This window comes from Bombus vosnesenskii, unplaced genomic scaffold (genome assembly GCF_011952255.1).
Source record: "Bombus vosnesenskii isolate JDL3184/JDL3185 unplaced genomic scaffold, Bvos_JDL3184-5_v1.1 scf7180000013297, whole genome shotgun sequence".
NCBI classification, from domain to species: domain Eukaryota; kingdom Metazoa; phylum Arthropoda; class Insecta; order Hymenoptera; family Apidae; genus Bombus; species Bombus vosnesenskii.
The window spans coordinates 2,266,438-2,281,489 of NW_022882947.1; the positions used below are offsets into that span (position 1 = coordinate 2,266,438).

At 43.2% G+C, this 15,052-nt stretch overlaps 1 protein-coding gene across 1 annotated transcript; it reads right to left on the reverse strand.

Moving 5' to 3' along the window:
- LOC117233569 lies at positions 1–14,220 on the reverse strand. The gene is made up of 3 exons (XM_033493982.1): positions 12,604–14,220; positions 3,116–3,279; positions 1–709 (listed from the first exon to the last, which is right to left on the reverse strand). Exons 1-3 carry the CDS (start codon positions 14,147–14,149, stop codon positions 467–469), a joined length of 1,953 nt encoding a protein of 650 aa, XP_033349873.1. The 5' UTR covers positions 14,150–14,220; the 3' UTR covers positions 1–466.
- Positions 14,221–15,052: the final 832 nt, after the last annotated feature.

Consider the following 15,052-nt stretch of genomic DNA (forward strand, 5'->3'; position numbering starts at 1 on the left):
CCTCCTATAAGAATTGAAAATTTGAAGATACTTTTGTAGCTACGAGTCGCTGTGTATTTATGCGTGTGTGCGTATATGCGTGTATTATCCATCGTATTGTTCCCTATATTTACATACGAGTTTTGCCATGTTACACCAGCATGCGTACAGTATAAGTCGATACTTACATCATACATGCACGCGACTCTATTTGCGATTTGTTTGTGAAATCTAATCGATCGATTTGCCATTGAATCCTTTTTGCACGTACATCTCTCCGTTTTTCGATCGACTAACGATGTTGTTGTTGTTGTTGTTGTTGTTATTGCGTAGTATTAAAAATTCACTCGAGAAACGATCGAACATATCACACCAAGTATCAAAGATATCAACAAGAGATTTAATCGACAAAATGACGCCAAGCAGCAACTTACATCGGTTGGTTCACATTTGGCACACCACTGGGTCGATCATTTTGGTCAGAGTTTTATACCACGTAAGGTCGATAAAGCGGCTCCTGAAGTTCGGTCGCGTTCCTCTGCGTTTCTTGTAGAGTACCTTTGCTATCCTCCTGCGGACTCGGCGAATTTGGATTCGGATCACCGCCAGTTTCTCTCTCGCTGCTTCTCACGTTTCCTCCGTCCTCGACCTTATTATTCGCCCGCGCCTCCTGTTGTGCCTTTTTACTCCTTTTCCATTTCATTCGTCGATTTTGAAACCAGATTTTCACCTGAATTTTAACACACATTGCTCATACATAAATTTTAATGGCAATTATCCATGGGATGCATAGTGACGTTCGAGTAAATGGACGTGGAGAAGAAAAAGGAAGGTCGTCTATAAAAACGTTAAAGTAACGAAGAATTTTGCTTTTTACTATGGTACAACGGAGTACTGAAACACGACACTGAATCGTATCGCTCGAATGCGAAAAAATTGTAGTCGCGTATAGGATACAATACGACCCCTTAAATCGCTGCAAATATACCTAAGTACATGGACTCGATATTTCCTTGCCGAATCCCACAAGAGAACGATGTGTAAATCCTTTGGACAACATATCACGTGCTTGAACCTCCCTGATGTCTCGTTCCCAGCCCTAGTACGTCTTCACCCTTCGAGGAAAGAAACGTGCTTTCTTCTCGCGATAATAGCTACAGTCACTCACGAAAGTATTCGAAAATTTTTATGAATATATAGAACGTATATGGTAGGAAAGTTTTTAAAATTTTACAATCTGTACCGTAACTGTGCTGTAACCAGACACGATTCTCGTGATCATAGAAATTGGGTTATAGAGTTGGTAACATTTGAAAGCCATCGAATATTAGATGTTTATCGCTTATAATTGATAAGAATTTTATTGTCAAACAAATTTATTAATTAGAATCAATGAGATTTTTATCAGAGATCTAAATAAACAGTTATCTTTCGCTTCTAAAAAAAAAACTCTGTTCGAACTGTGAAATTTTGATGGAAAGAGATGTTACCCTCAGGAACTTCTTTAAAATTCTCATGAAACTGATACTCTAGGACGTGTATTAAAAAATGTTCCATAAAGTGAATAAAAGTAGCGAATTATCAAATATTACCTTTATTTAACGATATAATATCGAATTATTCATACGTTTGTCGAGTAAAAGGTACGAAAGTCGTAACATGAGGGGAAGACAAGTATTCTTGTCAAGAATAATACCTGAGTAACATTTTTTAACGATTTAAAGCTAAGCAAGCTACGAAACGTGAATTATCTGCATAAATATTACAAACAAATAACATATTCAGAATATCGATAATCGTAATAATTATTCGATATTATCGTGATACTATTGAGAACATTTTTAATATCGACGAACAAAATATCTTTCCTGTCGTAGAAAAATTGCTATTCTCGTATTTTACAAGTTCTGTCGAAACTAACACTTTTATTTTCAACAACTATCTTTCATCTGTCCTCGTCGGAACTTGTAATGCGAGAACGTTTTCTAAAAAAAGTTCCACGGTACACGTTTTAAATGAGATCTATGAAAAAGTTCCATAATTCTTTCGATCTCTGATTTTTATTATCTTGATTTCAAGCGAAATACCTAATAATCCCTGATGTTTTAGTAAGTTTCTACAGATTTTTCCAGCTTATCTTGTTTCTCGTAATTGTCCTGATACTTGTGATCGATAGCGTGTATCGAATATATCACGATTAATTAGATTTAGTATTAACGAGTATTAATATACTTGGACATGCATTTCCTTCCTTTCGTCGATACCATAAGGGGAAGATGAAGGAACGATGTGACGAGGAAACGCAACGACCGGACAATTCGGAAACTAAATGCTTCAACTTGAATCAGTTGAATATCGAAACAAATCAGGGACTCAGTCTCCCATAATTCAGACTTTCGTTGCTATTTGCCGAGCGATCCGTCAGAACACGTAAGCTTCAAAGTTATGTTTAAGTTGTTGAACTATGCAAGAGATTCGCTCGTTCACGTTCGCCCCGGCAAAGGAGAAGGGTCCTGGATTATTTCACCGATTTCTCTGGAGGCTTTTTCCCTTTCTTCATTCTCTCTTCCATTTTCTTTTTTTACACCCACGTTTTTTTTTTTTTTTTACTATACTGACTACTCGAATCGCCGCGTCTTTCCTTAAGTGAAACAAACAAAAAAGAAAGAAGGAGAAAGCAAGAAAAAGAAGAAGAGAAACGACGAAGGAAACTAGAAGGAAAAAGAAGAAATTAAAAGAGAGAATGAATTTGAAGCGATTAAGGAAGCTATTAACCCTCGAACAGCAAAGGCTGGGTCAATTCTGGCTCATGCACATACCATATATAGATAGTTCACCCTTGTTACTTTCAAAATCGTCATATTTTTTTCGCGTGCATTTATGTTACATTTATGTATTATCACTCTGTCAAATTATACGAACGATTTTATTTTCTAAGTAAATTTGGTTATCACGCGGGAGCGAAGGGCCTTTCCCTTCGCACTGTACGACTATCGAATAAAATATTCGGCTCTCATGATAACAATGAATCAGCTTCCGCTGGACGAGGGTTGGTCTATTATGTATGTATTCGATTTAATTCGGTTTAGCGATTTGGTGTAGCGATTCATAAAGGTACAGATGAAGCAGCGTTTACCTGTGTTTCCGTGAGCATTAACGAAGTGGCCACTTCGAATCTCTTCGGTCTGCTAAGGTACTTGTTCTGTCTAAATTGTTTTTCCAATTCGAGTAGCTGTTGCGACGTGAAAGCGGTTCTCGGCCTTCTCGTTTTTCCAAGGAGGGCATGCTGGGCCGCGCAACCTGTCGATGATAAGTATATTTGGATATATTTAACATACTTGGCTCTTTTACGCGAAAGAATTCTTTTCTTATTTTTAAAGAAACATTGTCCGGACGGTACACGCTTTATTTTATGATACGAGAAGCATCCTATTATCAAAGATTTTAATTTGCAAAAATATACGCTTTGTCATTCTCAGGCTCTGTTTTTAATCGCGTTTATAGAAACACGAATTTGCATGAATATTCCGCAGTCTGTTATTCCGAGTTTTCTTGTTCGACGCTCACAATTGAATGGAATAGAAGAAAATCAGTATTGCCTGTTATTGATAATGTTGGCTCGAATTAATACTAATCGCAAGGAGAGACCAATAAAAATCATCGAATGCTAATGCAATTACCGCCAGTGTAAATCCCCCTGGGCTGCAATACTATGATTTGGGGTTGAAAATAGGAAGGGGGAAAGGTAGAAAGGGAAGGACAGAAGACGAGGGTGACCGCCCTAACGATTAGCCCTATGAACGGGTCTTGGCCAGACCCGATTTTCTCTTCTTTATGACTTTATACGCGCAATAAATCAAAACGAAATTCGACTTCCTTCGCGAAGGGAACAACAACGATGGATCGATGATTATCACTGTCAAATCGTACAATGTATTCTTCAAGACGCGTTGCATTTTGCTTATATAAACGTAGACTATACACCCTCTATCGTACACAATTTCTCGTCCCTTAGAATTTCGATAAACCAAATTTGTACGACATTTGACTTATCGATAGCGATAAGATTCTGTGTTAAAACGAAAATTTTGATTTAAACCGTACGTAACGTTGGCTCTAGTAACTTACATCTAATGAAAGAGAAAAGACCAGAGATTTCGCCTATCCGCGAAAAGATGTTTGTTGCGTGAGCGCATCGTCGTCGTAGCGATCTGTCAACATCCTAAGGCGGAAAAATGAAACAGGCCCATGGTGTTGAATGTTTGACTAAGCGGCTGATTAAGAGCGACATAAGGGTATCGCACGTTCCAGATTAATCTGGCTGTACGCGCGACTAAACATTGCCATGTGTACAAACATTGACAGCCGGTCACACACTTGCTATGTAGGTAAATTGGTGGGTCGCATCGTAAGCTGAAAGCGTTTGGAGAAAAAAGTATGGTGAACCGCGTTGTAAGATCTCGATGCGGATACACCGTACTTTTCACCGCACCTGCATATCGTATAAGTACTTAACACGTAGCATAATGGTGACTTACGAAATCGTTTGAACATTTGTCATACAAGATCACCGTAGACCGTTCAAAATTTGTTCGTGTTCGCATATGTAGAATTACAAGTAAATTGCTATAATTTGACGTAAATATACCTTACCCTACGTTTAGAAAAATTTCTACGATCGAACGTAACGAATATCGTACATAATAACATATTGCTATCGATATTACTTCCAAATACAAACCGTCTATGGTTTGGTTTCGTTATTTATGTCGGTCGTAGATATATTAATCGTCCCTCGGAAAGATGGTTTGCCACCCGCTGAGCACATATGGTTCCATGATTTTCCTTCTTTTTCTCCGTTCCCGTCGCAATTGCTATCTCGGCGGTCGCTTCTGTTCGCCTCTACCGATTCTCTGCTATTCGTATTATTACATATTTCCGTTAAATTTGATCGAAACCAATAATCGTGCGATTACACTTCGGTGCAGAAGACTTTGTAAAATCGTGCTAGATAAATGCATAAACGTTCGTACTCTAATTCTAAAACTTTCATCTATTTCGTAAATACGAAAAGAACGATGTTTTTTAAAGACTATTACAGTCTGTTTAATCTAATTGAGACGTAGCCAATGTTACAAAATGATCGAGTTATTATCAGTTTCGTTTTATGGGCTCTTTTCTCAGAAAGCTGAATCGTCTTCGAGAAACAATTTCGTTCCTCTCTCTCTCGTTACCTTCGATGTTTCCTCGGTGAATTTTGATTAAATCAAGCGAAGTCGAATGAAAAAGCGAAAGCATCGATACATAGTGTTGGGAAGCCACTGGAATTGCACGAGTGCGAAGGTGCCAGGGAGAAATGGTGCAAGTTATGACAGATGTCGGTAAACAAGAAGGGCGGCGCACCATCGAGTGGACAATCACCATTTTCGTGCTCCTCTGTGCAGGGTGAAGCAATGGGGTGCTGTTAAGGTTAACGTCGTTCTCACCCCGCTACACTTTTATCATGATAATTTAATTTATTTGGGGTCCTATTAGCCGCTTCACGCCAGGCTGCTCTTAAATCATGCTGATCACCATACCGGTAAACACCAGCCATTATCTGTACTTAACGCTATTCTACCCCACTATTGCTCATATTCCCGCCCCCCACCCGGCTCAACCTCTTACTGTACCAAATACACACTTCTCCAATTTGTGATTCCATTTGGTATCGTTACTATCGTCTTTTGGTTTTCTCTTTGTCGCATCTGGTCTGGTTCGAAGGGCGAGGAAGTATTTGGTAGTTGTTCTTAGTCAAGACGTCCTATTTATCATTTCAAAACTGAACACGATGTTGTGTTAATGAAATAACATGTTCTGTAGATCTGCATTTATTTTGGAAGGAAATTGTCGATACGTAATACGATCGTTAGTGAAACGACGCGAGCCGTAAAAATATTCTGCCACGGATTACGAACATATAATTTCGATAGAACGTACGACCAACTTCAAGAGACTAATTGACAATGGACCTGCTGAAAGCAAAGGTAGACTAAGCCATAATTTTTCTAAATGGAAGTTTACGTTTTAAATAGGTGGAGTTAATGCGCAGAGGTTCGTTCAATTGGGCAGTAGTCAGAATTTTACATGTCAATTGTCGCAGTGAATCTTCCCTATGTAGTCTGTACATATACGGTTCATTTCCCTGTTACTTTTGCTTCCATTCTACTGCAATTTCCTGATCCTCCTCGTTCATCTTATCGATCTTTTCTAGTTTCCTATCCTTATTCGTATCTTTATCCCTGCTTCTTTCCTCCCTGTTTTCGTATTTATAAAATGAAACATACCAAAAACGATCAAGCATATAAACTCTTAAAAAGAGTAGTTACATCGTTCCTGAAATTTCAGTGGTCGTAACGCGCACTCACTGGAACCATAGTTCTACTCGTAACTTTATTTTTCTTTTTCTTCTCATTTCTCTATTCTACTTATAAAATGAAACTCATCGTCATCCACCGTTCGATTTCTACGTTGCAATCATCGCGGTAAATCCTACTACACAGTCGGTAGATGCACGGCTCCCTTCCCTGTTACTTTTCTTCCCATTCTACTGCAATTTTCTGATCCTCCTGATTCCTCTGGTCGTCGATGCGTCCCGTAGTTTCGTATTCTTACTCGTAACTCCATTCCCGTTCTCCTCGTTTTCCTGCTCCCTGATCCCTCCTCGGTTTTCCTTGATGGGTGTGAACGGGCGTGTGTGCACGCGTGCGTGAGTGCGTGCGTGCGTTCCGGGCGCGTGTTCGCGCGCGCGCGCTCGCACCAGATCTTGCTCCCTCTCCTTGTCTCGTATAGCGGCGGAAGCTCCGCCTGCAGCCCCTGAGTGCTCGATACGACCCGCCCCCAAATTCTCAACCCCTCGTATCAGAGGTGAACGAAGACGAGGCGAGGGTAACGTCGGTGGGTATCCACCATCCCTCTACAGCCTTGATCGCGAGACGTCATCGACTCCCGCTTCCACTTGCGCCATACGATTGGAGATCCGCGGAAGCCAGTGGCGAGGGCAGATGAATACCGAGCGAGGAAAAAGTTGGCCAACTTTTGTCAGAGATTATTTTCTCTACCCAAAATGGTTGGATTTAATTTGAAACTGCGCTCCGTGAAACTCGCCGCGAATCACGTCATAAACATCCAGAACGTTACCATTTACTTTTATCATCGGGCTACTACTAACTGGACGAGCTCCGCGTCTGCTTCCCCTACCAACTACGCCAGGCGTTGCGGTAATCATCCGCAGAATCGACGATTTTATCCGTTACCATTCTCGCTGTATATGTACTTGGTTATCTATCGTACGATTATCTATCGTAGAATACCTATTTAGGAATAAAATTCCGGCTTCTCGCTTTAATTTTTCTCGGGCATCTTAATTATCTTGATTAAGGAGGGCGGAGCGTGTACAGACATTTCGATTTCCTGATGTTTCACTTGGAACGTGTTCCCACGAAATTAAAACAATCACGAAATCCGCAGCGATTAAGATGTAACGCGTTAAAAATTACAAGATACTTGGTATAAGCGTATATTTCGTATAGCAGGATTATTCGTTTTATTGATAAATCTCGATATTCGGTGGAACCTTATTTAACGCGTATTCTACGCTTAAGACGAGTGTTCGTGCTGTGTACCGAGTTTTTATCAAACGAACGTCTTGTAATCGTTATGTACGCTTCCGATCTAGTTTCCGATTCGGTCAGTACAATCAAGACAAACGTGTGTCTCGTTGTAGCGCTAATGAAACTTGCAATTGTTTCGTACAACGCGTACGATACGAACGTAAAAGTTTCTATGCTTTCGACTACTTTCGTCAGCCGGTGGTGTACATCGAACACGGTCATATTTATACACGACGTGTACACGGAAAGCTGTGCTCTCGTGTCATCGTTTGCACGAGACCATGTGGCTACGGCGCGATCAGACCAGATCATAGAGATATAGGATGGTTTGGGCGAACGTGGAACGTTACACATCGGGTAACCAAGATCTGTTTGCTTGCGGGCGGCCAAACTAGCTGGCAGCTAATTCAGAAACACCATTACCGCCTACATGCCTATAGACAGGTAGACTGACGCGACCGCTACTGCAACGCCACTAGACGTTTTCAACGTGTTTCCATGTATCCAGCTACTAACGTTCCTACACACTCTGCATACGCGTTTCCGATTTCTATGTACGCGTATATAGCGTGTCTGCGCGCGCTCACGTTTATGCACATCACCATCTTTCTCATATGTGTACGTCGGTGTGCAATTAATTGCTGGTTTCTCATTTCTCAACCATCATCGACGATATCGTATACAATATCGCGAAAAGCTTCGTCGAGATTAATTCAAACAGCTCCAGACTACTTTATCAAGGGAGGACGTGTTATTCGCTTGACGCGAACGTCCATATACTTTGATAGAATAATAGTAGTAGAAAGTAACGAGCGTACGACGTACTAAGTCGGAATTGACATGATTCTCGTCGAGGCTCGAACGCTCGGTAGCACGACTAACGACAATGATCTCTTACACGTTCAGGAAGATGACCAAATCGTACGTTTAACCCGAAAATGTAGGGAAACGATAGTTTCGATAATACGTAAACCGCGAATGTTTATGCGTTAAAAGCTATAACGAGTATCGCGTCGTAGATATTTTATACACTTTCGCGCGTTATCTACTGTCCATCTTTAAATTTCCCAATACGAGGATCTTAAAACTCCTCTTTGAAAAACAGAAAATATACTTATATACTAATATACGCGAAAATATACTATCGAAATTCAAGCCGTAAACGACTCAAAAACGATATGTACTACGATATAATCGTTATTAGGCGTTTTTTTTTTGTTTTTCCGATCTCCTCGTAACGAAGAAAGGAAAAACATCGATACTGGTTAAAGTTACGAGACATTTCATAGAGATAGATAAAAAGCGATTTGCGTTCTTGGATTGTTTCAAAGATGAGCGAAATTAGCTGTTGGAACGGTCTATGTAAGTCCGTGGAGTTTCCATGGCAACCTTAGAACGTCTGCGTCGGCGTTATGCTATCGTGGAGAGAAGGGCGAAGGGGATGAATAGACGGATGAATGACGCACAATTAACTAATTAAATCATCCGCCAACCCTTCGCGTGCTTCATCTCTCGGGTATCATCCCCTTTTGTTGGCAGACCTCCTACCATCTCTTCGACATCTTCCGCCATTATTTTTTCACCGTAACTTGTAAAGCGAACCTCGTTCCACGTTCTTGGTGAATTCGGAGAACGGAAAATCGACGAGACCAAAGAACTGTTGAGAAATTCAATCCGGTACGACGACGTCTAATATTATATAAATTATTATCATCTTTCTCTTTTTCGATGCTTTTCGATTAATCGAAGTATCTCATAGTCTTATCCTATTCTTCTATTTACATTGTAAATTTTATCTCTCGTTTCTTCTTCGTGTTACTCGTCGTTTAATTTACCCTGTCATTTTTCGTTACACGTATTGCTTTACACGTACACGTTGTGGGACAATCAATAGGATCGTTGGAAAATCGAGAGAATCGGCCAGATTACGTGGTACGTTTCACTTGTATATTTTTAATATTAGCTAAGCGCGAATCGATAATCAAAGACAAGATCCATGTATTTTACATAGATCCGTGGGTCCTTTCCTTTTTTTCAGAAAGCTGTTCGATCGTTATTAACGGCGTGGCGAAAAGAAGATGCCAGGCTTAAAAACCTTCGCACGTTAAACACTGGCGTGGATATCGCGCAAGTTGAAAAGTCGTTTCGGTCGATTTCGATTAATCCGAATGCAAACTGGTATCGGCCGGATGGACACGCGGGGACACGGGAAACCGTTTTTAGTGTACACGAGGTAGAGATATCGGGATTTGGGATACGCCGAGGATGGAAGATCGCGAGTTAGCCGGCAGCCATCGGTATCGCACTAGTTAAATTTCGATACTGCAAAGCTCGACTCAAAATAGATGAAACACGGTGTTGTTGGAATATCGTCGTTGGTATAACGCGCGACAAATATTCCACAAATAAAAGCTCGCGTCTACCTGTTTTCCACCCTGCCTCTCCCTTCCCGTGTCAGCTCACCGTGCCGAGCCGCTGAGTCGCGTACTCATCGTTATTTACATAACGTCGAGAGCATACGAGAATGCGAGACTACAGGTGAAAGAGAGAAACGGCAGACAGAGACGGTGGACATAGGAGGAGGAGGAGGAGGAGGAGGAGGAGGAGGAGGAGGAGGAGGAGGATGGAGGGGAGGAGAAAGGGCTGAACGGGACGATACTCCCATCCAGCAATTTTTTAACAAGTCGTGTTCGTGTTCCCTGCCGACGCGATAACGGCCGCTTCAGGTGGGGCTGAATGCAACCGTTTTATTTTATTCCGCGAGACCGCTTTTTTTGTACCCGTTGCTCGTTTTACGCTATCGGGTTTTCGCCTTTTTCGTCGACGTTGGATTGCTCGGCAACTACCAATCAGGATCATCTGACAGAAAGTACCCCGCACTTCGCTCCGAACACCTCTCACTCTCTTTCTCTCTTTCTCTCTTTCTCTCTTTCTCTCTCTCCCTCTCTTCCACCCTCTCGCTCTAAAACACACACACACACACACACGCATATACACGTACAATCGCGTTCCGTTTACTCCCGCTCTTCCCCCATTTTTCTCTCTTTCCCTCTCTTTCTATTCTCGTTTATTCGGATTCGGTCCATCTCGGCATCCTGGTTCGCTACGTTCACTGACCAATTTGTTCGATAAAAGCTTTCGACTGATTGGCTGGACAACGCGACCACTCTCTTTTTTCTAAGCGTGAAATTTACCGTAGTAGTAACCGGAATCATCTTCCTTTCTCTCGTGATCCTCTCTATTCGCCGGATACTCTTCTTCATCTTTCCTTCGAATCTCGTTGTTATTTATTCCGGCATTCTCGTGACGTTTCTGCGCTATCAGGACCCTCTCGCGCGATAATTTGCTAATTGCGTACCAAATAATATCAGCGAACAGACGAGTGGCAAGTTACGGGTTACAGATAATTCTACGATCATCAAAGTCTCCCCGATAATTCTACGATTCTAGAATTTTCTACGAAACCACCCTTCCGTGTTTATTTCGATCGTGTACAGATAATTTATAATTGGCGATTCGTAAAATTTCGCCAATGACGTTAACTCGGTCGTGTAAAAGGGTTTCCTTCGGTGTTTGTGTCTTACGGTCCTGCAAACATTTATACAGAGTTCGGTGATGTTTGTTATTTGCTCTTTGAACACTGCTGCAGGTGGAAGCGAGCGTAAGATATCAGGGCTGTAACAATTTCCCGATATCTTGAAATAAGGGATGTTATATTTCGAAATGAACGGTACAGATACGTATTTTCAACAGTATGCTGCGAAACTGTCCCTCTGTGTTATCATTTGACAACCAACCTAAAAACTGGAGTAGCCAGTCAATATAGCATGGTAAAGAGTTACATTAAGCATGTAAACATTCGTTATCTACCTATCGTACGAGCAGTCTGTCGATCTATTTTATGACGTTGTTCGTACGTCAGGGTAACGTTGAACATTAGTGTTCCAAACAAATTTTGTCCCATCGATATATGTCAATTTTAGACGAGAGATATTACCACGGTAGTTTGGTCGACGTTTTAAAAACACGAAATGGTATTGTCTCGCCTTCTAATAGCGTAACGAATAATCTGAACGATAACAGACTTTCTATCTTTAAAACTTTTCGCAGCCTTGCTATCGCACGTCATTTATAATTTAGAAACGATTTGTGAAACAATTACAATATTAATTAGCCTTCCCTAGGTTGTATTATTTTCAGATAACGAGGAGGACAGAATGTTTATAAGGCTGTTACGGGTAGTAGTTAATCTACCTACTTACGTTTAAATATATGAAAATTCTAGTTTAATTTACGCTTAAGACGATCGATATCGTAATGAACACGAGCAAAGACGATAAAAGCACGTTAAGCCGAGAAGGAGAGAGTTTTCGATTTCGAGGTGAAGAGATTATATCGGTTATCACCGATTATCGTGTTTTACAAATGTTCCATATCTGCTCTCAAGACGTATTTTTATTATTAATTATGACTAAGTTGCGTATTTTTATGCAAATTCGTATTCCTACGCGTACGACCACGGAATTGAAACCCGAGCGAAAATTCGGATGTTCGTTCTCGAAACGTTAAAACGAGAAATTTGGCGGAAAGTAGATGAGAGAAATTTGGAAATTTGACGTATCTTTGAGTATTATCGTATCGGTTTTATTACTCCGTATCGTCTATCGTAAAAATCGATTTAATCGAGTCGGCCAATTACCTACAAAGTATAAAATAACTGCGACTCGATTTGCTCGTAATTTTCAAATTAAACGTCGTATCTCGTGAAAAGCAGGCAAGCGTTCGGATAGCTATCAACGATAGCGCGCGTACAAGAAAATTCGCTGCGTGAAACGTAGAAGGTCGTAATCTGAAGTGTAAAATGTGAAATTCGTGTTCGATGGATGAAAGATCGATACGAAACGACTGGATGTTCGGCGAGTGTGGAAGAATTAGAGACGAAGTAGGGCATTTGGTAAGATTACTAACTCACCGGCTAAATCGGCGGGTAACCTCGGATACAACATTCCAGTCCTAGCCAACCACTCGAGTTGGAGTGGATGGATGTGATGCTGCTGAGGATGAGCACCGGCACTCTGCGAATGTCCGACGGGTTGACCTTCCTTGTGTATCGAATGAAACGCGCTACCACCGGCAGGATGATAATATAATCCTCCGGGATGTATGAGGGGACCACTTGGATGTAAGAGAAGCGCTTGATTTTGTCGTGCTACTCCCGCGTTGCTACCGAGCGCGCTATAATGGCCACTCGGTAAATTCGGATTACCAGGGATAGCGTTGCCACTGGGTTCCTCCGATCCAGGGGAAATCGGAGGGCTGGAGATGGGACTATGGCTCGCGTTGCTTCCGGAGCTGGCGCTTCCCGTTCTCGTAGGATCAACCTCGATCGAACCGTCGTCCTCGATATTTTCCAACCGATCCACTCGAAATCCTCCGTTACCGATGCCAGCGTTTTCTCCTTTGAAAGGCGTTTTCGTCGTTTCTTCTACCGATTCCACGCGAATACCGGACAAATGAGCGTCGCGTACGGATCGGTCACGAATATCTTGTCTGTCACTTGGATCGCGAATAACTTGTAAGTTCGACGGCGAAGCGAGTCCGTGTTGGACGACGGTTCTGTCGAACGGATGCAAAAGGCCTCCGAGGGAAGATGATGTTCTTTGCTCGTCCGTTCTAACAGCGCCGATAAGCGCAGTCCCATTACCAACGCCGACCGCAACTCCGATTCCAACTGCGCTCGCAGTTTCGGTTTCGCCTGCACCGGTGCAAGCGCGAGTACCGAGGTTAGTACCGGTAACGATGCCGGTTCCAACGGCTCCGCTTACACCTCCTAGAGTGCAGGAGGATTCTCGATCGTGGCCACGGACCAACGAGTTCGTCAAACAGGGGCTCGCGTCGATGACAGAATTTCGCGTTGCGAACAGCGATCTTTGGTTCGGTCTATCGGATCGTTCGTGATCCAGACTCTCCGGTTTCCCAGTTGCCCGACCGAGCAACGCGTCGATGCAGAACGACGTTTTCCCAAAGGAACTGTGACGTCTGTCGGTCGAGTGAACCGCGTATTCCTGCGGCGAGATTCTACCCGGCGAGTTATTCGACTCTCTGTAGTGACTCGCCACCGCCGATACCATTTCCTCGGTGAAACACTTTACACCGGTGTCTTCCGGGTCTCGAAAGAAACTCGCCGCCGACTCGTTCTCCTGCTTCGAGAAGGAAGGTCTCTTCGCCTCGTTCTCTTCGCGATACCTCGACATTCGCGATTCCTCACCGAGCTCCGAAGGAGAGCCGTTTTCCACGAAGCGTATGTTTTCCGGAGATCCGATAGCAGTCTCTCCTCTCACCTCGGAGCCGGGCGACCGCACTTCATCCGATCTCGGTGAACACGAACGATCGCGGCCCTTCTGCCGTACGGAGTAGCCGGTATGTTGACCCGTCTGTTGTTGTCGTTGCTGTTGATGTTCCTGTTGCCTCTGTCGCAGGTACGAGTCCTCCGTGATCCCTTGGGCGTTGTAATGCATACCTGGTTCGTGGTTTAGCGACCGTGCGAAATTCCTCAAATCGATCGGTTAGTACATACTTGGTATCGGTATCGGGCCCCTTCACGAACACTACTTTTCGATCGATCGTCTATCACTTGCAATTTCGACCGCGTTTTCTCGCTAACCGCGCGAGACTCGATCATACGCGTATAAATGTTCTCGAGCGTCGATAGAAATACGTCAAGTCCAATCGATTCAACTGGAACGGTAATCGATCGATGGTCGATCGCTGTGGCCGATCGACTTCTGATCGGCGTACGGGACTCGATCGATCGATCGAACGACCGCACAACCGACCGACCGACCGGCCAATTCAACCAACCTCACCCTTTAATACGGAATCGCGGATGTTGCACGCGATGTGCGATTACGTTACGCGACTCTGTCCGTCTTCCGGGTTATCGTGTTCGAAACGAAACGCAAACGTACGACCACCGATCACCGATCGTTCACCGACGCGAAACGCGTGCGTTTTTCAGTGACGAACGAATCAACGACCGGTTTTGATTTCGACCGGCGATACGAGCGATTAGCTCGACGCCGCACCACAAAGTGACGTCGCGAGGAACCGCGTGTCCGTAACGGGAAAATCGCTCCCCTCTGCTACTGCGTATCCGCGGTCAGTCGATTCTGCCACGCCTATCGCGGCAAAGCTCGCGGTTCTGCCACGCCTACACCATCCCCTTTGTTCCCCTCTGCTTCGCCATCTGTTTCTCTATCTCTGTCATCGGTTCTCTAACCTCGGATGTCGAGTATCGGAGTACCCCGAGTTCCTGCCGACTCGTGATTTCTAATTCTTCGCTGCGAGTTCCTCGATTCGCGATCGCTGCCACCCACGACGATTCTCGATTCGCGAGCGTTCGACGCAGACATCGCCAAGCC